The sequence below is a fragment of the Puma concolor genome, chromosome B2, assembly GCF_028749965.1.
Source record: "Puma concolor isolate L17-30 chromosome B2, mPumCon1.1.hap2, whole genome shotgun sequence".
Lineage (NCBI taxonomy): Eukaryota > Metazoa > Chordata > Mammalia > Carnivora > Felidae > Puma > Puma concolor.
The window spans coordinates 100,237,222-100,265,083 of NC_141671.1; the positions used below are offsets into that span (position 1 = coordinate 100,237,222).

Sequence of the window (27,862 nt, forward strand, 5' to 3'; positions counted from 1 at the left end):
CATCAGAACCTACTCATCCTTTTCTGACCCGAAACCTGATGGTGTCCAGCTATAGAGCAAATCAGGCCTGCAGGCTGCCTTCATGGGATGAAATGGTGCTTAGAGAGAGACTAGGTTCAGTCCCATGTCTGAGGAACAAGGATCTCAGCACATCCGTCAGTTGGATTCATATGTTTACATGTTAAATAAGTGTTGATCTCAAACCCTCAACTTCACCTCTTGCTTTATGGCAGAAATTCCTAATATTTCACATTTTCTTCCTTTAGCTCTTATTCCATTCAGGAGTGGAAAACATGCAAGTGACCCTTGCATGCCAAGCTGCTCAGAAAAATGCTTTGATGGTGGCTGTCCAACAGGCATCCTTCTATCACACGTCCCGATGGGGCTGTTCTGCTGATGTGAAGGTCAGCTTGTAAGATAGAGAACCCTGAGGCATGCTACTATGTGCCAGCTAATGCTAGGATACCCCTTCCATTCCTAGCCTGTCCCCTTCTCTCTTCCCTTCTTTTCTTCCTCCCCTTCTCCCCTTCCCTCCTTCTCTTTCTTCCTTCTTCCCCTTCTTGTCTATCTTTTTATCTTCTCTCCTTCCCTCTTTCCCTTCTTTCCTTTTTTTTCCTAATGTGAGTCAACACATGACCAAATCTTTACAGGGTCTCTTAATTTCTCGTGATTTGCTAACAGTTTTTCTCTTTGTATGTAACTCTGTAACATTGACTAGTTAGAATCATCCAACAGAAAATATTGTACTTCTACCCCTACCCTTTGTAGAGATATGATTTTATTTGTTTTCTGTTTTACTCTTCCTGCATTTCTTTTTGTAAAAGTCAACAGAGACATTTGTCCCTTCTTTTTTCTACAAAAGGTAACAAACAATGCATACCCCCTTTCCCCCCTCCCCAGATTTCGTAGGTTGTTTTTGAGATATAATTCGCATAACATAAAATTTACTCCTTTAAAGTATGTAATTCACAAGATCATGCAACCATCACCACTATCTAATTCCAGAACATTTTCATCATTTTCAAAGGAAATCCTATACCCATTAGCAGTCAGTCCCCATGCCCCCCTGTTCCCTCAGTCCCTAAAAAACAGTAATCTACTTTATGGCTTATAGATTTGCCTTTTCTGGACACTTCACATAAATGGAATCATTCAACATATGGACTTTTATATGTGGATTTTTTCACTTAGCGTGTTTTCAAGTTTCATCCATGTTGTAGCGTGTATCAGTACTTCATTCCTTTTTACTGATGAATACTTCAGTATATGGATATACCACATTTTGTTTATTCATTCTTCAGTTGACAGACACTAGGTTGTTTTTACTTTTTGGCTATTATAAATAATGCTGCTATGAACATCCATGTGCAGGTTTTCGCAAGGACATACGTTTGGAGTTTTACTAGCACTTGTTATTGTCTCTTTTTTATTTTTGCCATCCTATTAGGAGTGACATGGTATCTTGTTGTGGTTTTGATGTGCATTTCTCTAATTAGTAATGACACTGAACATCTTTTCATGTGCATATTGGCACATGAGAGAAATTTCTACTCAAATTTCCTGCCCTTTATGTCAAATAGAATTTGTCTTTTTATTATTGAGTTGTAAGAGTTATTTATATATTCTGAATACAAGTCCCTCATCAGGTATATGATTTGCAAATATTCTCTCCCATTCTGAGGGTCATCTTACTTTCTTGATGGTATCCTTTGAAACAGAAGCTGTTCATTTTGATGAATCCAATTCACCTATTCTTTCTTTTGCCACTCATTCTTTTGGTATCATATTTAAGAAACGACTGCTTAATCCAAAGTCACAAAGATCTACTCCTCTGTTTTCTTGAGTGTTTTGTAGTTTTAGCTCTTGCATTTAGCTCTTGCATGTAACTATTTATGGTTGATTTTTGTATGCCGTATGAGGAAAGGGTCTAACTTCATTCTTTTGCATGTGGTGTGCTGTCCCAGCACCATTTGTTGAAAAAACTGATCTTTCCCCCATTGAATTGTCTTGACACCTTTGTCAAAAATGAATTGGCTTGAAACGTAACAGTGTATTTCTGGACGCTGAATTCTATTCCATTATACTATATGTCTATTTTTATGTTAGTACCACTGTTGTTTTGATTGCTGTAGAGTTGTGTTAAGTTTTGAAATTAAGAAGTATGAGTTCTCTAACTTTGTTCTTTTTCAAGATCACTTTGGCTATTTTGAGTCCCTTGAATTTTCATATGGATTTTAGGATCAGCTTGTCAGTTTCTGCACACACACACACACACACACACACACACACACAGAGCACCATTTGAGATTTTGACAGGGATTGCATTGAATCTGTAGATCAGTTTGGTTGGATACTATTGCCATCTTAACAATATTAAGTCTTCTGATCCATGAACATGGATGTCTTTCTATTTGTTTAGGGTTTTTTTTTTTTATTTTTTTCAACAGTATTTTGTAGTTTTTAGTGTAAGTTCTGTACTTCTTTTGTTAAATTAATTTCAAAATATCTCTCATTCTTTTTATTAAATTGCTGGACTTCTTTTCTTAATTTCATTTTCAGAGTATTTATTGCTAATGTATAGAAATACAATTGAGTTTTGAATATTGATCTTGTATCCTGCAAGCTTACTAAACTAGTTTATTAGTTTTAATAGTTTACTTGTGTTTATGTATTACTTAGGATTTTTTATACACAAGATTATGTCATTTGCAAATAGAAATAATTTTACCTTTTCCTTTCTAATCTGGATGTCTTTTATTTCATTTGCTTGACTAATTGCCCTAGGTAGAACTTCCAGTACAAGGCTGAATAGAAATGGCAAGAGTGGGTATTATTATCTTATTCCTGATCTTAGGGAGAAAGCTTTCGATCTCTTACCATTAATTATGATGTTAGTTATGGTTTTTCCATAGATGCCTTTTATAAGGTTGGGGCATTTCCCTCGATTCCTAATTTGTTGAATGATTTTATCATGAAGGGGTTTGGGATTTTATTTACATATATACTCTTTTGGATTTTGTTTTTTCACTTAACAATATATCCTGGGAATCACTCCAAATCAGTTCATAGGGATTTTTACCCAATTTTTTTAAACAATAGTATAGTTCTCATGTGTATGTATATTCACCAGTAAAGTTAAATATAGTTTCAGGAAATCAACTTTCCAAATGGCCTTAAACATTCTTTAAGTCTTATAGATTCTATATAGCTGCCCTAAATATACCATATTTATCCATTATCACATTTGTCAGCTTCTATCTATTTCTACTCTTCATGTTAATAGGAGAGTACAAATTTATGAGTATGGCAAGAATACTCATTCCTTGCTTCTACTGCTAGATTATAATCCCCATAAAATTAAATACTGAAGTAGGAAATAAGGATACAGTGAGTTATATTGATTTTTAAAAATTCAACCCCCAAAATCTTAATTCAGTACATCCTGTAAGTTAGGTTCATCAGATAATACTGAGGAACAATTCATGCTCTTAAGGAACTTATAGACCAGTGTATATAAGGCTGACAGACTCACAAGGGGTTTAAGCTCAAGGTATAAAAGAGGTTCAACAAGCTATAGAAGAAATTTAAAGAAAAGAGAGGTCACATCTGGGGAACCAGGAAGGGCAGCCTAGAGAGGGGGCATTTGGGAAAACCCAAAGGATGAGCTTTTTGACAGGCAGAGAGAACAGCTTCAGATAACACAGGCATGGAAACAAGAGAGGGCAGATGGGTACTAGATAAAAATGAGGAGCCCAGCTTGACCATCACTGGTGGTTTTCATACATAGTTGACATAGGAATTCTCTATTCAATTACTTTAATCTTGTAAAGAATACCAGTATATAAAACAAATATAAGTGGAGTTGTTCTTGTTGAAATGGAGATTGAGAGGATTATGAGTCACTCCTTAAGATCTATTCAAGAAGCAAATGTTGAAAGTCACTGGATAGGGCACGGGGCATGGGTGTAAAGACATTAGGGATATCTATATCAATATCGGTATCATTATAGGTATATGGATATATTTATATATGAATATATAGTAATATATTCATATATAGAAATATGTGTGTGTGTATGTGTGTGTCTGCTTATATGCTTTCCTATAAGTGTGGGACAGAAAGATGGCTGATGGTATAATAAGAAGGAATAACGATGGAGACAATGAAAAGGAACAAGAGGAAATGAGAGAGGGGAGGAGGGAAGGAAAAAGACAGAGAGACAGGAAGGAAACAAAATTGTGCATTTCTACCAAAGCCAAAAGAGGGGAATGTTTCAAGAAGAAATGAGTCACCAAATAAGATGTACAGATGGTAAATAAGCACAGAAAAAAAGTGCTCATCACCATTAGTTATTAGAAAAATGCAAATTAAAACCTCAATGAGAAACTACTACCCACCCATGAGAATGGTTAAAATTTAAAAGATGGGCTGTTTTGAATGTTGGCAGGGATGTGAAAGGTATGGAATTCACATACACTGCTGAGGGAAATGTAAAATGGTCAATCACTTTTAAAGACAGTTTGACAGTTTCTTAAAAAGTTAAACATACACTTACCATATGATCCAGCCATTCTACTCCTAGGTATTTACTCAAGAGAAATGGAAACCCATGTTCATACAAAAACATACACAGATGTTTATTTAAAATAGCCAAGAACTGGAAATAACCCAAATGTCCCTCATCAGGTGAATAGATGAACAAATTGTGGTACATCCATACAATGGAATACTACTCAGCAATACACACAAATGAATTATTGAGATATGCAACAATATGGGTGAAGCCATACAAAAAAAGAGTACATACTGCATGACTCCATTTACATAAAATTTAGGAAATGCATTCTAATCTATAGTTGCAGAAAGCAGAGAGCAGTGGTTGCTTGAGGAAGAGGGCTGGATGGGAGGGATGGTCATTATTTTGATTGCAGAGTTGGTTTCATAGTTGTATACATAGGCCAAAAGTTTCTAATTGTACACTTCAAATATATGCTGTTTATTAAATGTCAGTTATATGTCAATGAAACTATTGTTTTTAAAAGAAGAGGGGGAAAAAATAACAAGTTGAAAGTTGATAGAGTTAAATGTAGAGGGAAGAACCAGAAGAGCAGGGATGAAGATGAGGTCATTTGACATCCTCAAAAGCTCATTGCCAACTGAGAGAGAAGTTCTAATGGGGCTGAAAGCAAGACTTGCTTGAAAGCAAGACTGTCCAGAGTTAAGGACTGAGAGGGTGATAGACGTATAGAAGCAGTGTGTGTTTACTGCTCCTGCATCAGTCCACCTATGTTGCCACAACAAAATACCACAGAAAAGTTTTTCTTCCACACCCTCCCTTCCCCTGCCCTTTATCATTACATTGTGCATGACAGCATATATAACCCACCTCCATTTGCTTATGCTGAACCACAATGAGTACCCTGCCTCGGTTTTTCAGACCTTGCAGCCATGAAATCTACCGGCAGTATTTCTTAACAGGCCACTCTACACAGAGCACTCCAACTAGCTAACTTGTAGAATGGAGAACTTTTTTCAGGGCAATTTAGACAACTGCACTTTATTCTGGAAAATAGTTACACTTACTCCCTCACCCTTAAATTGTACAAAATCTCTTTTCCCTTCCTTTTCTTACTCTCTCCTCTTCTCCCCTCGGTTTCCCTTCTCTTCTCTCCCTTCTACTCCAACCCATCCCCACCCCACATACTCAAGCATTTACATGTGTTTGGGGTCAGTTGCAGCTGTGAGATAATTTCACAGCGAGTACTACAGAGCTTACAAATCCAACAAACTTAATAATTCCATTCTCTTCGGTTTAAAACATTTTAGGAAACAAGTTCAGATCTGAGAAATCATGGTGGAATGGGTCCAGCCAGAAAAAGAAATTCCGGAATTGTGAATGGCATAGAAAACTTGCAGTTAGCCCCAACTCCTAAAGTTCCAGACACCCTCACTCATCCTTCGGAAAGATTCCAGGCTACCAAAAGGTACTTCACTAGGGATTTGTTTAAAATAACAAAAGTGTTCTCTTTTAAATCAATTAATAACATAGTATTATGGTATTGAAGGATGCCTAAGTTCCCAAAGTGACTAGCACGTGTTTAATTTTTAAGACCTTGTGATGAAGACCTTGTATGAACACTAAGTAGGCTCAACTTCTTCCAATATACAGTTTATGAAAGACAATTATCAATGGTTCCTTACTTCAACCCCTTTTCTCCTCTCTTCTCCTTTTTCCTCCTTTCTCTTTGTCTTCCCTCTCTCTATATTTTTCAAATATAGACAGAACACAAGGATCTCGGCCTCTCCAAACTTTCCGTGTTTATCTTAAACTGAAAAACACAGAACTAACCTTACTATTCAAGGGTTTTACTATTGCTTAGAATAATATGGTGCTGCATTATCAGAAAGGCACAGCCTCTACAGAGAGATGGCTGTAAATCAGGGAAGTCCTATTATGTCTTGACCTCTTTTCACTAAGACAGAGAGAGATATTTGTATTTTATAATAAATATTCTGACTATTTCCAATGATAGCTTAATTCTGAAAGATTTTAAATGGAAAAAATAATAAGCAAAACTGCTCTATTACCCAAGATGCCATTAATTTGACACGTGGCCAGAGTTCGAATAGAGTACACAGTCCTAACATGTGGATGGAACATTTAAGACCAATATGTCTAGCCAAGAGGACCCTTGAGAGTCCTCTTCAGTCTAGGGACCCCTGCAGTAGAGGCCAGGAGGGCACAAAGGGACCTAGGTAGTAAAAACACCGAGCCAGGCAACAAAGTTTGGAACAGAGGAGGGATTGCTGACACATGCTTCAGGCACATGGGAGCCCCAAGGAGGGTGGGGACACATCAGCATCCCCAGTGGCTATAACTGTAAACATTTGAAGAAGATGAAAAGCATGGAGACAGAGCTACCAGCTCTTCTGTTGCAAGGCCCAGTATCATCCCCAGGTATACCTGTCCTCCAGCAAGCTATTGAGTTGTCTTTTTATAATATGTCCACTTACTTGCTGCCTCTGTCTCTGTGTCAGATGTCTCTGTTCACTTGTCAGGGCGCCAGAGGCTTTTGTGTCTATTCAACTAGAAAAGGTGGGGCTGCGGGACATGATGCTGAACGCCTTCCTCCTCAGGAAACAAACGATGGCTGACAGAATGAAGAATCATGTGAGTTTAGTGAGAAGGACACATTAAATGAGTATAAAGCTCTCATTGTGTTTTACATTTGAGCAAATAAAAATTCTTAACTTGTAATCTGTTGCTTTCAGCCTATTTGGATAGGACTATTGAAAATATAAAGAACTATAAAAAGGGAATTCAATAAGAAATAGAGAGGAAGTAATTCAAGGTAATTGCAGTCTACTTTTAAAAATATGTACACTTTTCCAAGACCACATGTTATTTTGTCACTTTCTAAACACAACTAGTTTCAACACCTGCTCTGGAACATTAGCCCACTCCTGAATAACCCACAGGTGTTCAGGGGTTTAGACAGGTGAGCAAGGGCTCTTACTATCGAATTTATGTGTTATCTGGTTTTCCAGATGCTAATGCATGTTTTTATTTAAGGGTTTTATGCTAGCATAATCTATTGGAAAATATTATAAAATTTAAGCCTTTAATCAGTTAAAAGTATTGCTTAATTTTGTGAATATCATTTCATTACTCATTAATTTTTTTGAGGAGGAAGTCATTAGACTAATATATAGTTATTCGGGAGATAAATCACAAGTCTACAACTCTAAGCTTTTTCCCTATCTGTGACTGAAAAGGAAAGACTTAAATTTCCCTAATCCAGTTCTACAAATGGGATGTAAGGGAGGCCAGACTTCTAGATTACTGCTGAGTAATAATGGAGGCAAAGGACTCCTTTTAATAAGTAATTGAGATATTCAATTGTCTTTTTTACTACAATATTCAAAAAATATTGACCAAGTGAAAAACGTTATAGCTCATTAACTGCTCTTCAGGATTATCCAATGCCTGTCAGATTAGAAGACACAAGACTCCTAGATCAGAGACAAAGAACTTTATGGCTCACAGCAGAGCAGGTGACATGAGCTTCATGTTTCTATCAGTTCCCTCTGCCTCCCAAGTCCCAAGGGGGCAACATGGAGGAGCCTAGATTCATGCACTGGGTTTTTGTCACAACCAATGGGTTCATGACACTGAGCTTGAGTTGTCACAACTCATTGGGTTCATGACACTGAACTTGAGGAATCCACCTCTTTTTAAATGGCAAGCTTACTATTTTTCCTGGAGGGAGACATTCCCTTATCCCTCGAGGTTGCTCTTTACAAACAGAACCCTGAGAAATGGCCCAGGTAAAGACTAGTCAGGGTCTTGCATTCTTGGCATACTCAGCAAGGTCTACAAGAAGGAGAGAGAACCACAGAGGCTCACAGCAAGTTGGCCTTCAGAAAGAATATCTCAACCGCATGGGCTTTTCCTGCCTTAAGTTTGCTATAAGTATGTATACATGTACTAGGATGGAGAGTTTTTATAGCCAGCCTTCTAATAGAAGAACTGTCATTCTCTTTTATCACAGGATGAAATTGGTAAAGTCAAGAGAGACGTTATAGTTGAATACTGTCAGAAGTAAGTATAGTATATATGAACAACATATGCTGATTTCTCTGACTGTGAAGTCAATAAACTGCAGTGTTACACAGAAATCCAGACAATGAATCAGGTGGTTGGTTTTTAAATAAACACACAATTCTCTTGGGTAAAACCAAACCAAACTATCCTCTGACACACAGAAGAGCATCAGAAGCGAATGCTAGGAGGTGCTTTGAAGAGGTCCATGCCTCTGCCTTCAGGCAATAGCAACCTGACCCAGATAGAACTTTCTTCTGGATGAGGTCCTCTATTCTCTTTGAAAGGTCTTTCAGGGAAGTAGATCTTTCTGGGAATGACACAAAAACTTTGGTTCACCTTCTGGATATCATCTCTTCTGACTTTTCAGACTGAACTGCCGTATGTCTCACTATGCTCTTCGGGGTCAGATCATGGCATACTGCAATAGCCTGAGAGCCCTGCTGGAAGATTTCCCTGCTATCAGGGACACCTTTTTCATTGTGGGGCAACCACGAGAAAAGAAAGGGTTGAGAGACTCCAAGGAGGGCCTCAAGGCTGACCCCAGGTGTGTAAATTCCTTTAGAGCTTTTTACTCCCAGCGGCACCCCATCCCCCACCCCCACACACCCTATGCCTCCCAGGGAAGAAGGAAGAGACATGTTACATTTGGTATGGGAATTGCTTTCTTTACTGCATTTGACCTTGGTCTTTTGGTTCAGAAGGGCAGAAGAAAGAGCTAACACTCCAAGAATAACAGTATCTTTGTATTTGAACCCAGAACAAGTTCTGTGTTTATGGGCTATTTCACTGCTTTTTCAATCTATGTAGTTTTGTTTTCCCCTGGAGATCCCAGAGATTTTCACCAGTCACATCCTTTTACATAAGCCAGCATCTAAAATGAGCAAACAAATAAGTAAACTTGATCTTGAGCTGTCCTGGCTTCAAATATTTTACCCAATGGAGCAGAAGGAATAAGAAACACACCCCCACCCCCCCACCCCACACACACAACATTGATACCCCAGTGCCTTGGATAAATCTGTCCTTCTGTATTTCTCTTACAGAGAAAAAAAAATGCATGTAGAATGATATTAAATGATAAGAGCAGAGCTGCTCCCATACTTCCTTTTCATGCCTTATCCAGTTTCTCAATTATTCTTAACTCACCTTGCCTAGAGTTCACTCAAGTAGATGGAGGAGTTAGCATACCTGCGCAGTCAGCAACCACATTTCCTTTAAAAAAAAAAAAAGGTGGGGGGTATTACACAGTTATGCAGCCTCCAAGGGGGAGCAAAACATCCTGTAGGGTAAGCTTGTTTCCTCCTTACCCTTTCCCATAAGGTACAGAGCTTAGTGCCAAGTAATAGTGATATTCAACAAATATGATCATAGAACAGACAGATGAAAGGGAATTGAAAGAACATTTGTATCAGACCACTCTTTCGCTCACGTATTTCTTCATGCATTATTTAACTACTACTTATTTAGTGCTTACTTAGTACCAGACATTTCACCATGTGCCAGGGTTACGAAGGTGAGTAAGTCACGGACTCTGGCAGTAAATTCAGTCTAGTGGGGAAAAGCTCTGTGAACAAAAAAGTAACTTCAAAGATTTTAAAGATAACCTGCTAGAGTTATGCGAAATGTTCTGTGAGGACGCACAAGAGGGAGTGTTTAACTGTAGCCCAGGGCCTCAGGGAGAAATTCAAAGAGGAGGTGACAGGGCGCCTGGGTGGCGCAGTCGGTTAAGCTTCCAACTTCAGCCAGGTCACGATCTCGCGGTCCGTGAGTTTGAGCCCCGCGTCAGGCTCTGGGCTGATGGCTCGGAGCCTGGAGCCTGTTTCCGATTCTGTGTCTCCCTCTCTCTCTGCCCCTCCCCCATTCATGCTCTGTCTCTCTCTCTCTCTGTCCCAAAAATAAATAAAAACGTGGGGAAAAAAAATTAAAAAAAAAAAAAAGAGGAGTTGACAGGTAAGTTGGAACTCACCAAAAAAGAGGGAGGAATGGTAGAACAGGCTAGAGAGTACTGGAGAAGGAACAAACTTGAGTTTGTAAGCCCTTGACTGACTGACAGCTGGCTACCAAAATAGCGACCAGGCCTACCTTATACTTATAAGGCACCCAGTTTGTGGATACCAGTGTTTGTCCCATGAGCTCAGCCAGTGCATTCACCTGGGTAGACTTGAGGATTTACCTAATGGAAGAATGCATTTAAGGGAGGGGTAGGGCAAATATACCTCAGCAGACTGACTATTTTGCTGAAGGGTTTGACTGGGCACCTGTTTCCCAATGAGGCTGAAGTGTCTTTCTCTCATATGAAAGATCACAGGACAATCCCCTAAGATTTCTTAGTTTCATTATTTCATCTACCCACTAGCCAAGGAAGCCATTTGTAAGCCTAATCTATGTTTGGGATCAAATTTTTAAAATAGTTTCCAGAACTCTAACCACAAGTTCACTACATTTGTGTTTAGGAAGTCTGTTTTTGTTTCTGATCTGTTTTATTTGAAGCAACCAAATGAGGTCAGGAAGTAGAAAAGAAAAAAAAAATCTCTCTAACTTGCAGGTCTTGCTCTATTCCTTTATTGTTTATTTTAGATGACTGTGTGTTTCCTAAAGATTAGGGGAAACAGTCATTTAAGGGGGAATGAGCCTAGCCAGTTAGTGTGTGGTAATTTCATGGCAGGGTTTTGGTCAATAAAAGTGTGAGCAAAGTGAGCACACACCCAGAGTCCAAGTCCTAGTCAGGCAGTGGATGAGCAGTGACTGATAATGATTCAGTATTTTTCCACTATACCTGTGTCCTGCTCCCTAAACTATCTAGACTTTAACATGTCCCTTTTACTGTACCTCAGAAAATGGAGCAATAGAGAAAGGAACTTCTGTCTTTTGTGGAAGTTTTGTAAACTTGAAGTAGTATAGAAGATTATTTCTAACTCCAAAGTCTGTGGTTCCAAGTACTGAGTATTCATAAAAATGGACATCAGCCACAAGGAGGTAGAGAGAACCATGGCCTGGGAGTTAGAATATTTAGGCTTTACCCAGCTTAGTCATAAGGTGCCCTGATGTCTCAGGCAAATTGCTTCTCTTCAATCTCTGAACCTCAAACTCTTCTTCTGATGAGTGAGGAAATGGAAGCAGCTCTCTGAAGTTAAACATGCTAAGATCTTTAGTGTTAGGGTGTCTAGAGGTTGATTCCAAGGAATGGAACTGCTATGGAAAGACTTCCCAGAAAGGGACCATTGAAGAAAGTTCATGAAATGATAGATGGGGATCACCCCAGGGCAAGTTTAACTAGAGATGTCCCCAGGACAGGGTTGGGGAATGAGGGTCATGGAAGACAGAGGTCCTCACTCACTGCATTCCTAAAATATGGAGTTGGATTAGGTGGAAGATAAAAAATAAGTTTTCTTTTAAATATCAGTTCTAACAATTAATGCCCTGCTGAGGATTCTGAGATGTTCCAAGCTTATGAGAGTGTTGTAATTGATTGGCGATGTCTGCCATGGCCAAAGACAAGGGAAAGGTGGCTTCCCTGCTTGTGTTTGCCATCCCTTACCCAGAAGAACCCCATGCATTTGGTAGGTTTAAAATTCTAAGACGCTACTTAATCCTTTAAAGGCTGTAATGTACTGTGTTTAGTTTTAACAAAGACTACCATATCCTCAAACCAAAGTCTCTCTAGAAGAGGAGCCAGAGGGAGTTCTCTTCCCAAGAAAGATGTCCGTTGAGGGCTCCTTGCTCTTCATGGCTCCAGAAGAGACTAGAATCTGGATACTGGGATGATGCTTGGCCACTCTCCAAGAGCAGTTGGCTGATGGAGGAGTGAAGAAGGGAGAGAGAGAATACTAACATTAATCGAACCCTTACTGTGTGACAGGTGGAGCCACCATGATCCCATATGGTGCTTTATGGACATTAGAAGAAGGCACTCCTTCTTCTGGGCAGGGTGTAGAGCTTGGCAAGCAAAAGATAGGCTGGATATTGACCACTGCTAGCTGCCTCAGGATACAACCTGAACAGCAGTACATGGCAACCTTGGTGCCAAGTGCTGTACAGCAATGGATAGACATGGTTCTTGCCCTTCAGACAAGGGGAAATAGGTAATTACAGTACACTGTGATAAAGAATAAGATATGATAAGAGTATAATGAAAGTATCCATCAGGAAATGTTCAGTGTTATCTAAAGGATTGGGGAGGTGGGGATGGGGAGCAAGGCAGGCTGCAGGGAAACGGGAATACTAAACCTGGGTCTTTAAGGGTGGTTGGTGTTTCAAGTGGACAAGGAAAAGAACTTCAATTCAAGCTGGGAGAAAGCACAGAGAGGTGGACTCTTGAGTGGCTCCCACCCAGGGTATGGGAGGATGAGCAATGGGAAGTAAAATGTACAGAACAATGGGCAAGATCCAGAAGTCTGGTGTTTGTCTTTCAACAACAGGATAAAGGGGAGCAAGCTACTGACACTGTACAGACAGGAGATGTTTAGGAGGTGAAATCAGTTGGCCAGGTGCTGGATTTATGGGAGGCTAAAGGAAAAGGAGGAATCTAGGGTGTCACCCAGAGTCTCTGACTTGGGAAAAAAAAAAAAAGATGGCAGTACAATTATTATTTAATTGGTACAGAGTTGCCATTTTGGAGGATAGAAACAAGTTCTGAAGATGATGGTGATGACAGTCACACAACAACGTGAATGTACTTAATGCCACTGAACTGTACCCTTAAAAATGGTTACAATGACCAATTTTATGTTATGTATATTTTGCCACAATTTCTTTAAATGGGGAAAAAATGGCAGTGCCATTAAGAAGAAGAAATGTGGAGAGGGAGATAATGAATCACAGCTCAGGAGCCTCAGCTGTGAATTCGTCCAATAATCTCCCACTAGGTCTCAGATACTTCCTATTCTGGATGTTCACTGCACTTTCTTACACAGTTGACCCTTGAACAACACAAGTTTGAATGCAAGGGTCCGGTTATACATGGATTTTAAAAATTTTTTTTAACGTTTATTTATTTTTGAGACAGAGAGAGACAGAGCATGAACGGGGGAGGGTCAGAGAGAGGGAGACACAGAATCTGAAACAGGCTCCAGGCTCTGAGCTGTCAGCACAGAGCCCGATGCGGGGCTCAAACTCATGGACCGCGAAATCATGACCTGAGCCGAAGCTGGCCGCTCAACCGACTGAGCCACCCAGGCGCCCCTATACATGGATTTTTAATAAATATATTAGAGTATTATACATTTATTTCCTCTTCTTTATGATTTCCTTAACATTTTTTCTTTCTCTTCCTTTGTTATAAAAATATAGTATATAATACATATGACATACACAATATGTGTTCATTGACTGTTGATGTATCAGTGAGGTTTCTGATCAATAATAGGCTATTAGTAGTTAAGTTTTGGAGCAAAGCTGTGCACAGATTTTCACCTTTGAGGTGGGTCAGAACCCCTAACCCCTGTGTTGCTTAAGGGTCAAGTGTACTTCCATTACACCATGCTTCTATCATAAATCATGCTTGCATATCTAGCTGCCTCAGAAATGTAAGAACCTTGAGGGCAGCGGCTGCCTTCATTTCATATCCCAGGTGTGTACCTCCACCTTTGACGGGAGGATGGGGGTGGGGAGGGGCCCACAGGAAGTAGGGGGGGTTCCAGCCAGTAGCCTTTAATTCAATTATGTAATAACAGACCTTGTCATCATCTGCTGGCAGGAGTTTGGTATGAGGCTGAAAGAAGACTTGGAATTATTAGAAAAGGAAATGGGCATAAAAGCTGATCAAAAGAAAGAATAAGGGTTGTCCTGGGGTGACACTGTTCAGGCTGGAAACCATTTACTTGTTGTTGTATCAGTGCAATTAGTGGTATGATCTCCTCCAGCTGTGCTCAGCAGCATGCAACTGGAAGCAGAAAGCATAATAGCTGGTGAGATTCAGAGTTGGGGTTTTGCTAGGTAGCTGGGTAGTGAGTACAAAGAAGTAGAGACTGGAAGGTTCCTGTGCTCGACTGCAAGACCCAGTCTGGGCAGGGAAGGGAGTGAATTCAAAATGGAACTGACAGATGGAAGAGCTGAGGGAAGGACCAAAGGGCTGGATGACATCACGGAGCATATGTTGGGGGGATAAAGGAGGTTTATTGAGAGTGAGTGAGTGAAAAAACAGGGATAAAAGGTTGATATGGGAACTTAGGATGTTGAGTTTAAGTCTTTGGAGGTGATGTGGTCCCAAGTAACGACAAGGTCTGGAATGTGGCCCCCAAGTGAGTGGCTAAAGGAGAATTAAGTTTAAAGGGGATGATATTGAGCAGGTCAAGGAACTGGCAGGCTGGGGAATTGAAGGGTCATCTACGAGTAAGGGGAGGAATCCTCCTTGTAGGGCTGAAAACCAGGCTAAACTCCTGAACTTTGCAACCAAAACTTCCTGCTACTCTCTCTGCCCTTCCTCAGCTGCAGGCAGGGGTGGAAATGGAAGGACATAGTGGATGAGAAGTACAGGATAACACTTGGAAGAGGGCCCTGCAGCTCCTGGGATCTATATGCTCCTCAGAGGCTAAGGACTGGTTCAGCCATGCTGCTGCTGCCAGCCCCTTGGCCTGCAACCTCTGTGTGCTCAGCCACAGGCCTGGTGACTTTTTATTGTTGATATTCAATGTTTCTTTGGGGCACCTTTGGACATTGTGAACTGAACAATAGAGATAAGACTGGATTACACTGGCTTTGATCTGCTGCAGGACAGTATAGTCTGACTTTGTGGTTGCTGAAATAAGGGAAATTCTCCAAACTAACACCATCCTTTGTTCCCAAGCTTCAAATTACCTGATTAAAACGCTGAGACTTGAAAGGTAGGTTTAAAGCCAATGATTCACCTCACGTAGAGTTGTAATGATTTTAAAAGTCTCATACTCAGAATGTTTGATATTGAAAACATTCAGCCCTCAGGTAAAATGAATTACATTTTACTTCAGTAAGTGGAAGGGGTCATCTGAATCTCTCCCAGCGACCCGGAAACGGTAACAAGAGCCAAAAACCACCCCTATGGTTTCCAAAATGTCCCATAGAAGGTGAGACCCTCCCACTGAGAGTCCTTGCTATCGACAATGGAAGTGGGAATGAAAATCAGGTACAAGTATGAGGGGATCATGAAATCAGTAGGACCTGAGGAGTAAAGGAGGAGGGAGGGTCTAAAAATGACTCCTTGATTTCTGGTTTTTGGGACTGGGGGTTGTGGTTCTTTTAACATGGGAGGAGACACAGGACTGGGGTGGAAGAGGGTAAGGAGTTCAGTTCTTGCTTTTTTTTTGCTTGAGATGACCTGAAGCACTGCCAACCAAAAGGAAGCAAGTTGGAAGCCTGGAGCTGTGGAGGGGACCAGGTGTGCAAATGTGAAGTCAGATGTCACTGGCGAATAGATGGTGGTTTTGGCCAGAAGAGTGAACACAGCTGTCCAGGACTAGGGGGAGAGTAGAAGGCTGAGGTGGACCCCAGGGGCCCTGGGCAGGGGACGATGTGAGGGTGGGGGCTCCACACCCACTGCACACCTCCTTCCGCTGTCTGTCTGTCTGTGAGGGCTGCCTTATCTAGCGTAACCAAGACAGGCCTGAGGTGGCACTAGTCTCTGGCCTTTCCCTGTCACCCTCAATTCTACGACATCCTCTCATTAGCATGGACAGGTTCCTACTTCTTAACAAATAACCCTGGGGGTTCCTATGTGTCTCTCTACCAGGGCACAAGCATCCCTTGCTCCCCACCCAGCCTTGGCCACTGCTAGACAAACTTTATGTTATAATATAAATTATGATAACAAACTTTGTATAGCACCTCACAATTTATAAAATACTTTTCACATGCTTGGCACTCTTTTTTATCTTTAGTTTGTTTTTTGGTACTTAAAAAAAGTATTCCTTACACCAATCCTGTGAGTTAGGAATCATTATCCCCATTTTATGTATGAAAAGACTCAGATGGTAATTCATCTAAGGCCACACAGCTGTGGGTGATGGAAGTTGGTCTCAAAATGGGGTCCTCTGATGCTAGAACCCACACCTGTTAACTGCCCATAGCACCATTTTCACACCAGATGAACACAGTTAGGCATAAAGGCATCGAATCCATTCAAATGGGAAACCGCTCCCTCACCCCACCCTCTGTGACAGTGGGCCACTTAAGTCCTGAGATGATATAGAAACCAAGTCAAGATGCCAGCTTCCTCCAGTGGGTGTAATACAAAGATCACGAGCTTCCATTGGTATGAAGGTCGAAAACAGGCAAAACCCAACAAGATAATCTTTTAATGGTTTATTCACCTGTGGTAAAACTACAAGGAAAAACTAGCATTGGTTAATGTAAAATTCAGGATGGTGATTTCTCAGAGGGCCATCAAAGGAGCTGACGACATTCTATTCCTCAGGCCAGGTAGTAGGTAGCTGGGCTTGTGTAAATTCTTAAACCAGACATACGTGAATTATGTGTTTGTACATAAACCTGCAACAAAGAGACAGCTATACTGCTGCCTACAAATAATAAGGTATTCGGAGGAAGAGGAGAGCACAGAGGGAAAAGAAGGAAAAGAAGGCAAGAGTCTGGAGAAAAACATGGCAGGCTAGGAAGGAAAATAGAGGCAGGTCTCTAGAGCCTGGATTCTAGACCCGGACAGATCTGCATTTAAATCTCAAACTTCATCTCTTAGGAGCTGGACAGGCAAGATCTCAGAGTGCCTCCGTTTCCTCATCTGTAAAAGAACAAAAGAGGTACATTCCAAGGTTGTCATAAGAATTAAGTGAGAAAACATGTAGCGCCTAGAATGATGTTAGCCACCTAACTCACGTTCTCCCTTTGCTTTCTTACCTCACCTCTCCCTCGCTCCGTGCCCACTCCTTCCGCCAGCACAGCTGAGTCTAAAAGCAGCCCCACTGCTCTTCTCCACAGTTATTTATAGCCAGGGCCACCTGTGAGCGGCCTGGAAAGGAGGCCTGCTGGCCCAGGCTCCGACGCCCGGCTCATGTGTCACCACAATCCAGACTCTGGCGCTGCGGCTGAAGGGCAGTGATATAAATAGTTCACGCTGGGGCCACCTCTTTTTTAGAGAGAAATGCTGTGCCTATCCAAACTTTCTTATAATGCTGCAGGAGTTTTCAGCCCCGGCCACGATGTTTGCTGTCTGCTGACGGGAAAGTCTTCCTCAATTTATGGTTCATACCCCATCCTTCTGAAGTGCTGGTTATGTTCAAAACTCTGCCAGAAAAGGTTTGTATTTTTTTTTTTTATGTGTACCACAATGAAAACTGGCTGAGTTTTTTGTTTTGTTGTTGTTGTTTTTTTGTTTTTTAATGTCTTGTGGTTAATAAGCACATCAATTTCAGAGAACATCTCTTGTTTTTTTTCCAGGGATATCTAATAACTGAAATCTTCACACGGCCCCCCACTATTCTTACCTGCTTTATTATTATTTCTCTTAGGCCTTATTATTTTCTGAGTTCTGTTTCTCCCTGGTCATTAATGAACACAATTCAAGCTTCCCACATTCCTTATTAATCCTCAATTTCCTCCCAAACCCTTCATGAAAACGCCACTCTGATGCCCTGAAGCTAATGACAGGTCGAGATCACAATCCTGGTAATCAGCCTATTTTTTGAGGGGTTGCTCTGTGTGCCTATCTTACTAGTAACCATTAAAAAAAAAAAGGAGTAGATCTAGAAATGCACAGGGCACTCATGTATTTACTAAGTACATGCCATTGAAAAATGGCAATTTGGAAACATTCTAATTTTTCTGTGTAAGTGAACACCTATTTAACAACCTAGGTTTCTTTCCCTTTCTTTCCCCATGCCCCAGCTTTATTGAGATATAACTAATAAATAAATTGTATATATTTAAAGTGTACAATATGACATATGTGTACAATGTGAAATGATTACCATAATTAATGAACATACCAATCACCTCACATAGTTACCTTCTTTTGTGTGTGGTAAGAACACTTACCTGCTCTGCTAACAACTTCCAGATATGCAATACATTATTATTAACTATAGGTACCATGCTGTACATTAGATCCTCAGAATTTATTCATCTTCTAACTGAAAATTTGTACCCTTTGACCAACACCTATCCATTTCCTACCCCTTGGTAACCACCTTTCTATGAGCTCAACTTTTTGTTTTTTTAGATTCCATATATAAGTGAGATTGTACCATATGTGTCTTTCCTATCTGGCTTATTTTACTTACCATAATATTTTCCAGGTTCATCCATGTTGTTGCAAATGGCAGGGTTTCTTTTTTTGTTCATGTCTGAATAATATTTCTCTGTGTGTGTGTGTGTGTGTGTGTGCACACGCATGTGTGTGTTTCACATTTTTTATCCATTTATCCATCTACTGGGCACTTCAATTATTTCCATAGCTTGGCTGTTATGAGCAATGCCGCAATAGACATGAGAGTGTAGTAATCTCTTTGAGATACTGATTTTGGATACATACCCAGAAGTGAGAGGATCATATAGTAGTTGTACATGCCAAAGAATGAAACTGGACCCCTCACAAAATCTTTCACCTCTCACAAAAATTAAGTTGAAGTGGATTAGAGACTAAAAATAACATCAGAAACTCTCGGAGGAGAATGGGAAAAGCTCCTTGACATTGGTCTTGGTGATGACTTTTTGGATATAACACCAAAAGCATGGGCAACAAAAGCAAAAATAAATAAGCAGAACTACCCCCAAACTAAAAAGCTTCTGCTTAACAAAGGAAATAACAAAAATAAAAGGCAACTTACAGAATGGGAGAAATATTTGCAAACTATGTATCTGATAAGGGGGTAGTACCTAAAATATGTAAGGAACTCCACAACTAAACAACAATTAAATCTGATTTTAAAATGGGCAGAGGCCCTGAATAGATATTTTTCCAAAGAAGACCTACACATGGCCAATAGGCATATGAAAAGGTGCTCAACAGCACTACTCATCAGAGAGATGCAAATCAAAACCACAATGAGAGATCACCTCACACCTGTTAGGAGGGCCATTGTCAAAACACAAGAGACCACCAAGTGTTATCAAGGATGTGAAGAAAAGGGAACACTTGTATACTGTGAATGGGAATGTAAGTTGGTACAGCCATGATGGAAAACAGTATGGAGGTTCCTCAAATAATTAAAAATACAACCACTCTTTCTTTCACTGAAGAATTTTATGTGTTTTTAAGATATACATAAAAATACTACCTTCTTTCAGTTAGATCATACGTTTCTACTTTTTCTTCACTTGAACATTAATATTTAAGATCCAGGGTTTAGGTTGCATGTTTTAAAAACATTGAAAAATGTCTATGCTTTGCTTATAGGTATTCCCTCAGGGCAATGTTGTCTGAATATGAGTTCCTGCTAGGAATTTATTTGTGATCCTCGTAACCTATCAGTGGTCATACAAACACATTGTGCTGTGTTCATGGTCACCGTGGTTTTATTTTTTTTTTTTAATTTTTTTTTTAACATTTATTTATTTTTGAAACAGAGAGAGACAGAGCATGAACAGGGGAGGGTCAGAGAGGGAGACAGAATCTGAAACAGGCTCCGAGCTGTCAGCACAGAGCCTGATGCGGGGCTCGAACTCACGGACTGCGAGATCATGACCTGAGCCGAAGTCGGCCGCTTAACCGACTGAGCCACCCAGGCGCCCCTGGTCACCATGGTTTTAAACAAAGGGAAACACATTGCTTTAAATGCCTCACTCCAGGACTTACCTTGTCCAAAGGCATATACCCTGGTTCATGAATAGTTTTGTTGTTCTGTTTTTTAGATACTAACCTGTAATTATTATCCTATATTATATCGTGAAAATGTTTAACCAATATTCTTATTCAAAGATATTATCCCCATCAATGCTCATATATTTTTATATGTGTCTTAGAAACTTCTTAATATTTCTTTGTGTTGGTTATACCCACAGGCAGCTTTTCAAGCCTTAAAGCTAACTCTACAGCTGATAGCCCCTCTCCATGACATTGTGGCCTACCTTTTCAGTTTTGCTAAACTTGGAAATTGCTCAACATGTGTTAAATTTCCTCTAAGTGCTAACCCTTTGAAAGGTGACTGGGGAGGAACTGAGGGCATTGGTAAGTGATTAAAGGTGATTCAAATCACCTTCAATATTCGCTTGAAATTCTATGAAGCTCTTCCTGCGCCCCCACCGCCCCAACTTTACTGCAGTATAATTGGCAAATAAAATTGTAAGCTATTTAAAGTGTACAATGTGATAACTTGATATGCTCACACATTGTAAAAAGATTTCTCCCATCTAGTTAATTAATATGAAGCTCTTAATACTTGGAAAGACAGAACTAAAATATTTTTTCATAAATGACAGTGAGAAGAAGGGCAAAGGGCAAAACGTCATAATATAGTGTCTCCAAACTAATTAATTCCACATTTATAGGCTAATCCATAAGGTAAAGCAAGTCAAGAGTGGCAAGCCTGGCTTTTTACCCTGTATCGGCCACTTGGTTACTGGAAACGGGACATTTTATTCTGTGGATCTTTGTCCATCTATAAAATTGGGATGATAATACCTGTTTCATGGAGATGTTCTGTGGATTAAAATCTCTGTAAAATTTCTACAAGAATGTACATCCCCCTACTGCACAATAGTTTTATTTCATTCCCTTTCTGGCCTATGTGAGCTAACATGTCAAGGTCAGAACCAAGCATTTATTGTCAAGAATTCTTGCAGACAGTCCTCTGTGAGCTAACAGTAGCTTGATGGTCCTGAATGATTGAGGCTTTAGTTTTATTTGCCAAGTGCTAATCCATAAACCCTAACTAAGCACTAAGTTCTAAGATGAATGCACAAGGTAAATTAAAGACTCTGAAATGCTTAGTAAGCTGGGTTAATCAAAAGTAGGGAAACTGATCTTGTTATTTTAATAATTTGACTCCCAGTCAAATTATGTCATTAGTTAATGTAAATGTGATAACATATTATAACAGAGTAGCTAAGGATTTTAATATTTTTTGACGTTTATTTTTTAATTTTTTTTTTCAACGTTTATTTATTTTTGGGACAGAGAGAGACAGAGCATGAACAGGGGAGGGGCAGAGAGAGAGAGGGAGACACAGAATCGGAAACAAGCTCCAGGCTCTGAGCCATCAGCCCAGAGCCCGACGCGGGGCTCGAACTCACGGACCGCGAGATCGTGACCTGGCTGAAGTCGGACGCTTAACCGACTGCGCCACCCAGGCGCCCCTTGACGTTTATTTTTGAGAGACTGAGAGAGAGCACGAGCAGGAGAGGGGCAAAGAGAGAGGGAGACACAGAATCTGAAGCAGGCTCCAGGCTCTGAGCTGTCAGCACAGAGCCTGCCGCATGGGTTCATTCAAACCCATGAACCGTGAGATCATGACCTGAGCTGAAGTCAGACGCTTAACCCCATGTAGCCAAGGATTTTAAAGGATGAGAAGAGCCAACAAAATGAGCTAATAATATGCCTATTCTAACCTAGTGGTCTTCAAACAAGTGTAATATACTCTGAATCTATTCCTCTCTGGCCAGTGTATAAAGGAAATATGTTTGTGGGAGACCCTGACTTGTTTGCTGGTAGATTTGCATTGCGCTAATGAGCACGGAAGGAATCTGTAAACATTCAGATAGGAGACCCTAGGGGAGCGTATGAGTGGTGATCCTGGAGGAAGATTGATGCCTGTATCTGAGGACAGGCAGCATGAAGAAGGGATGGATTGGTGCTGACTCAGCAGAAAACACAGAATTTTCACAGGCTAATGAGATTGCAAAACTACTAGCAAATCTTCCATGTAAGAATCAAGAGAAGAAAGAAGTTCCAAAGCATGCTTAGAGCCTTTCCTTTTACTAATTCGGGGACTGTTATAAAAGGGGTTTACTCAGAAAATAAACTAAGACACTCTTAGAGGAGCTGCTAGATTTGGGGAGGGTATGGGGACCGGGCTTTAGATGAGGGACAGGAGAAAGGATGCCATCCCTGTCCTTGAGACACACGGAGATGAGATAGAAGCCTAGATAGAGCCAGAGTCATCTTTCCATAGAGGCTGCATAGGAACTTCTACAGCAGCTGGGAGGGCGGAGCCTGCGGGGAAGGTGATGTGGGGGGTACTTGCCCTCACTAGAATCAATGGAGAAGACTAGGAGGGATGGTCCTGGTAAGACAAGAAAAGGACTCTGGCAAAGGTGACAGGCAGACTGCACATGGCCAGTCCAGAGAATGGCGTACCTACTGGTGTGACACTGAGGAACAGTAGGAAATGAGGCCAAATTGTTGAGGACCTGGAATTCAGGATGAAGGAAATTGGTTTCTTACTATTTATATGCTTATGAACCAGAAACCATTGAAACATGTGGGGCCCAGGCTTTCCAAGGTGTGCAATTAGAGGCATGCACCCTGTCATGTTGCCAGCAAAAACATTTGTGCTCCAGGGAGAATGTGCAAAGTTTTGCATACTCTGCTGAAAATAGATAAAGAGCAAACTGAACTAAAAAAAGAAAAATCCCACTCTGTGATAATCATCTTTTTAAAAAGCCTAGGTTGCTCAGTTCCTGGCCTGCTTCCCAGAGGAGACAAGGAGAGCTAAGGTGAAAAGAGATGGGTCTGTTCATATCCTTGCCCACCTCCTCTTGGCTATTGCCAAGCTATTTGGAGTTTGACTTTTGTGGGCTCATATGCTTTAAAATAATTTTTAAGGGGACCCTCCAGATCTCAGCTTTGGCCCTGCCATTTGACTGAGGAAGCAGCTCTTAGACACTGTGCACCAGCTCTGTGGACCTGCCCAATCCTTTCCTTCCCTGAAAGTCAGCAACTCCCTTTGGAGTCAGCAGAGGATGTAATCAGCCTGTGGGAGTTTACACTGTGATTTCCTTGTAAAGGTTTAGGAGGCCAATTAAAGCCCAAATACTGTCCACTAAACTTAGAGTTTCAGGAACTCTAGAGACAAGCTGAGAACAAAGTGTGCTGGCTCTGAGTATTCACATGGAGACAGGGCCACTATGATTTCAACCTCACCCCTCCCCTGCCCCCACTTCTCTCTCTCTCTGATTTCCCAAATAGGACCCTCCTGGGGAAGTCTCATTTGTTTCCTGATGTTTCCTGGCTCAGGGTCTCCTCCCAACCCCACCACCACAACTACATGGTAACCATCTGCCCCATCCTCACAGTCAGGCTTTCTGCCCTGCCCGCCAGCCACCTCCCCTCCCACCAAGCAGCTGCTTGATGCCATGAGGCAAGGGAAGCCTAAATGAGGATGGTAAAGTCAGTTAATAACAAAGAAAGGGTAGTCCCTACCTCTGCATCTGTGTTTTAATGATAATACTACCTATCAACAGAACAATTTTGCTGGGAAGTGATCATATAAACATGCACACACATCACGTATATGAACAACAATGGAAATAATGAAAAGAGAACGATTACCTGCAATCCAACCATTCTAACAAGTGAGATATTTTTATTTACCTTTACTGCCTTCTAGCCCTTGTCCAAACACACTTTACATTTCACAGAGCTTTAATCACGGGGTATATGCAACTTTATATTCCTTTTTCATTGTCATGGCAGAGGATTATAAACCATTCCCCCCTGGTTGCTGCTTCACCTGACAGCATGTAATGCTTGCAGACCGTCCCACTAGGCCTTGAACAAATAAGGTTCACTGATTACCACTAAATAGGGCTTCCATCCACCACCAAAATTCTTGTGCAGTTCACTCTAACATGACCCCTCTTCTGGAGGAAGTTTCTTTTCAGTCCGATATGACCATCAGATTTATAGAGGAGTCATAAAAATTTTGGTGATTGGGTCCAATTTTGCAGCGGCTGGAAAAGTACCTAAAAACCATTTTTCTCTTCTTTGTAAAGCATCAAATGGATATGAAATCTGGACTTCTCATGTTTTCCTAAAGCCAAAAGCATATATCACAAGTGTTAGCAACTATTCTCAGTCCTGGTTCTGCCCTGGTCAGGCTCTCATGGACAGCTTCCCCATTCCCTCAATTCTTCTTTCATCTAGAAATGTGGGAAGAAATCCCATGCCAGGACAGATAGGGTAGAAGGCTGCTCAAGACTGGACAAGCTATTGAGAGAGTAACTCTGCAAATGCCTCATGAATATCCCATCTGTCTTCTGCCTTGGGCTACATATCAGGCACAGAGATCAGTTTCCATAGTCTTCTTCCCATAACTGTGATGTCCTCTCAACTAGAAAGCTATCACTGTCCTCACTGGGAGTTGGCGAACATTTCAGATCAGCTGACATTCCAATAGCCCTGGAAGTGTGGGCCCACCTACTACCCTACTAGTGTTCCCTAAGGACTCATCATTTTCTTGCTTTGCTCTCCCATTCTGACTAACTCCTCTCCTGGGCCAATAATAGAGATGCCATTAAGTCATCTATACCCAGGCCAGTTTCTTCAACCCAGTACTGAGTGTTGCAAAAGGTCCCTAACTTAGATTTCCATTCAAAACACATGAAAGTCTACTTATGTCCAGTCCACTTTTGCAGTAAGGATCCAAGAAACAAATCAGTTTAGGGTCTCTCACACCTCCTAAAATGATGATAATCTCCTAGAAGAAGGTGTGTGTGCATGTGTGGTGTGTGTGCACACATGCACACATATGGGTGTGCATATTTCTTGCTTGCCTTAGATGGTCTTGAGTCTTCTTTAATCCATGAGCCAGTGAGAGAATGAGCCAGTGACAGAGAGGCTGATTTGTATGGCATGGTTGTGGGAAATGAATGCTGGTTTGTAATCTATAATAACTTCAAGCCCCTAACAGCTCTACTGAGACCTATATTTTCCCATTCCTTGTCATTCTTTTATTCAGTCTAGAGGCTATAGCCTTGTAAAATTTAAAACTTTCATTCAACAGCATGTTCTTATTCTGAAAAGCAAAGCAAATTTTTATCTTATTGAGGGAGGAAGGAAGGAAGGGAAGATAAATCAGACCTTGGGCTCTACAATATAACTTTGCTAGTCTTGCAAAACATATAATTAGCACGTTCACAAACAAAGAGAAGTACATTTAGGTAAAAAGTAAGCTTTGGAGGTGAATGATGGCTCATTAGGTTAGCCACGGTAGCCTGTAGGTCACACTATCTGACGAAAATGTCATCCATCTTCCAGGGTCTGAGCTTCAAGAACTGCAGAAAATGATTGACAGCCTCCAGAGCCCCCAGGACCCTGCCCACGTGTCCCAGGCACTCCTCCTTCGAAGGGAGGTTATATTTTTGCAGTTTGATGCTGCGGTGCGGCACCTCATCCGGTAAGGGCTGGAGCGCCGGATCCTGTCCAGTTCATTGTGTAGGGCAGGTGCTTCTGAGCGACCACTGGGGGAGGCCACTCTTGGCAAGATTGAATACCGAGCTTAAAATAGGGCACAACCTGAGCCAGAGCACTGTGGCTACCGAAAGCATTCTGCTGCAAAGGCTGTCCAAGCAGCGTGTGTTCTTGTCCGATCATAATATTCTCAATGTTATTAAATGTGCCTTAAATACAGTTAGTTTGCACAACCATCACTGCTTTCAATGTTCAGGCTGTTGAATTGGGAATGATGTTTTTCATACCTCTGAAGATGATTCTAAGAGTTTTGTTTATGTTTTTCAGCCCTTAATCACCTTTCAAAAGAACAGAATTTTCACTGCACGTGTGAAGCCAGTGGAACTGGCTGAGTTAAATTTATAAATTCAAATAAATAAATTGTGGGTATTAAGTGTTCTGCATACAAAAAAGAATGTCTATCTGGTTAATTAATCATGACTGATGAGAAAATTAGTTAGGACTGAGAGTCACACTGTTTCTAGGATAAATAATAAGTTTTGTATGGGAAGGGAAGAGGTCAGGCCTAAGGGTCTCTGCTTACTCTTAAATCGTCAATATCAATTAACTTCCTTTGATTAATTCCCAGTATAAGTATTTAGCCAAGGAGGAAGACCTCAGGAGGCTGTGCTCTTACCTGTGGATTATAATCACATTTCACTGCTAGCATGGGTATCCATAGAGGATGTAAATGTAGGGTTTGAACTGAACTGTATTTTCTCTTCCTACTCTGCATTTTCTTTACTCTGAGCATCAAGGATCTCTGGATTCAAATTAATTCAGCAGAAGAAAACAATTGGATGAATTGATTTCTTTTTTATTGATAAACAACTTTCTGAGCTGTAGCTTAGTTGAGCAGGTAGAATATAAAGGCTCCAATTTTTTCAGGATGGCCATTCATTAGTCCTCTGACTCTGAAACCCCAGGTCAGAATTTGGAAGGAATTCACGTAGGGTGAAGACAGAACTATACCCCGGAGGTTCTGTTTGGATTCCAGCTGTGCAGGGTTCAGCTTGCTACTGTTCTCCCAGAGGAACCATTCTGCTTCCCCTAGGAATTCCTTTGAGGGGCTTCCTTTGTCCTGGCACACTCAGTGCTCAGGAATAGAGGGCACTGTGTTCTATGTCTGGTTTCAGTATATTCAGTATATTTTTCAAAAGACTTTGGAGGGAACCACTCGGGACAGTATGTCTCCACTAGGCCTTTATTCATCACATTTCCTCCAGCCTTTATCTTCAGAGCTCTTCCGGGCTTGTGTGTATTTGGAATCGCACAGTTAGTAAGTGGCAGACTAGAAGTAGAACCTAGGTGCATTTGACTCTAAAGTCTTAGAACTAGGATGGATGCCAGACAGCAGTGTGGATCGAAAAATAGACTCTGGAAAGAAGGCAGGGAACAGGAGGAAAAGAGAAGCTAAGGGATAAATGTCACCCCACTTGATGATTTCACTGCTAAACCTGCAAACAAGGAAAAGTCCTTAGATAATCAAGAGGCAGGAAGGACAGGGAAGTTCCCTCACCCTTCCCCAGAGTTCATAACTCTGAGCAAACATGACTGTTTACCCAAGGGAAGTTTTTGCTTATAGAAACTCAAGACTTCTCCAGAATTTGAAAAGAAAGAACTGAACTTTTACCTGGAATGAGAGTAACATGCTTCTATCGACTGGGGGAAATTGAGGAAGGATGTAGCTCAAGGACATCAAGATAGTGGCCCATTAATCACCTAATATCTGGCTCCTGCTTCTATGTGGCATAATCAGCTCTGGTTGCAGGGTAGATGCAGTCTAAGAACAGAAGTCTCACTCTGCCCCTGTCAACCTGCCCTCTGATGCGGGAAACAAAGGCAAAAGGAAATGGCAGATAAAATTAAATTTCCTTATGACCTGCAGCCCTTTGATAAATACTTGAGGCAGGCAGAGTATAACATGTCTCCAGGAACTCCCTAC

The 27,862-nt window shown here is 41.0% G+C and overlaps 1 protein-coding gene and 1 long non-coding RNA gene across 2 annotated transcripts in view; one reads left to right on the forward strand and one right to left on the reverse strand.

Annotated features, from left to right (window-relative positions):
- The window catches only part of LOC112862683 (uncharacterized), a 187,853-nt gene that overhangs the window by 98,489 nt on the left and 61,502 nt on the right, over nucleotides 1-27,862 (forward strand). Inside the window, exons 23-30 of the mRNA XM_086707547.1 lie at nucleotides 267-404; nucleotides 5,828-5,985; nucleotides 7,061-7,172; nucleotides 8,554-8,603; nucleotides 8,974-9,150; nucleotides 17,711-17,828; nucleotides 20,532-20,697; nucleotides 25,726-25,864. Of these exons, the coding sequence (XP_086563673.1) occupies nucleotides 267-404; nucleotides 5,828-5,985; nucleotides 7,061-7,172; nucleotides 8,554-8,603; nucleotides 8,974-9,150; nucleotides 17,711-17,828; nucleotides 20,532-20,697; nucleotides 25,726-25,864 (1,058 nt within the window). The remainder of the gene's footprint in view (nucleotides 1-266; nucleotides 405-5,827; nucleotides 5,986-7,060; nucleotides 7,173-8,553; nucleotides 8,604-8,973; nucleotides 9,151-17,710; nucleotides 17,829-20,531; nucleotides 20,698-25,725; nucleotides 25,865-27,862) is intronic.
- Nucleotides 16,855-17,575, reverse strand: LOC147581140 (uncharacterized). Its single transcript, XR_015251461.1, has 2 exons — nucleotides 17,430-17,575; nucleotides 16,855-17,313 (listed from the first exon to the last, which is right to left on the reverse strand). It is a non-coding gene; the product is annotated as an uncharacterized LOC147581140 (long non-coding RNA).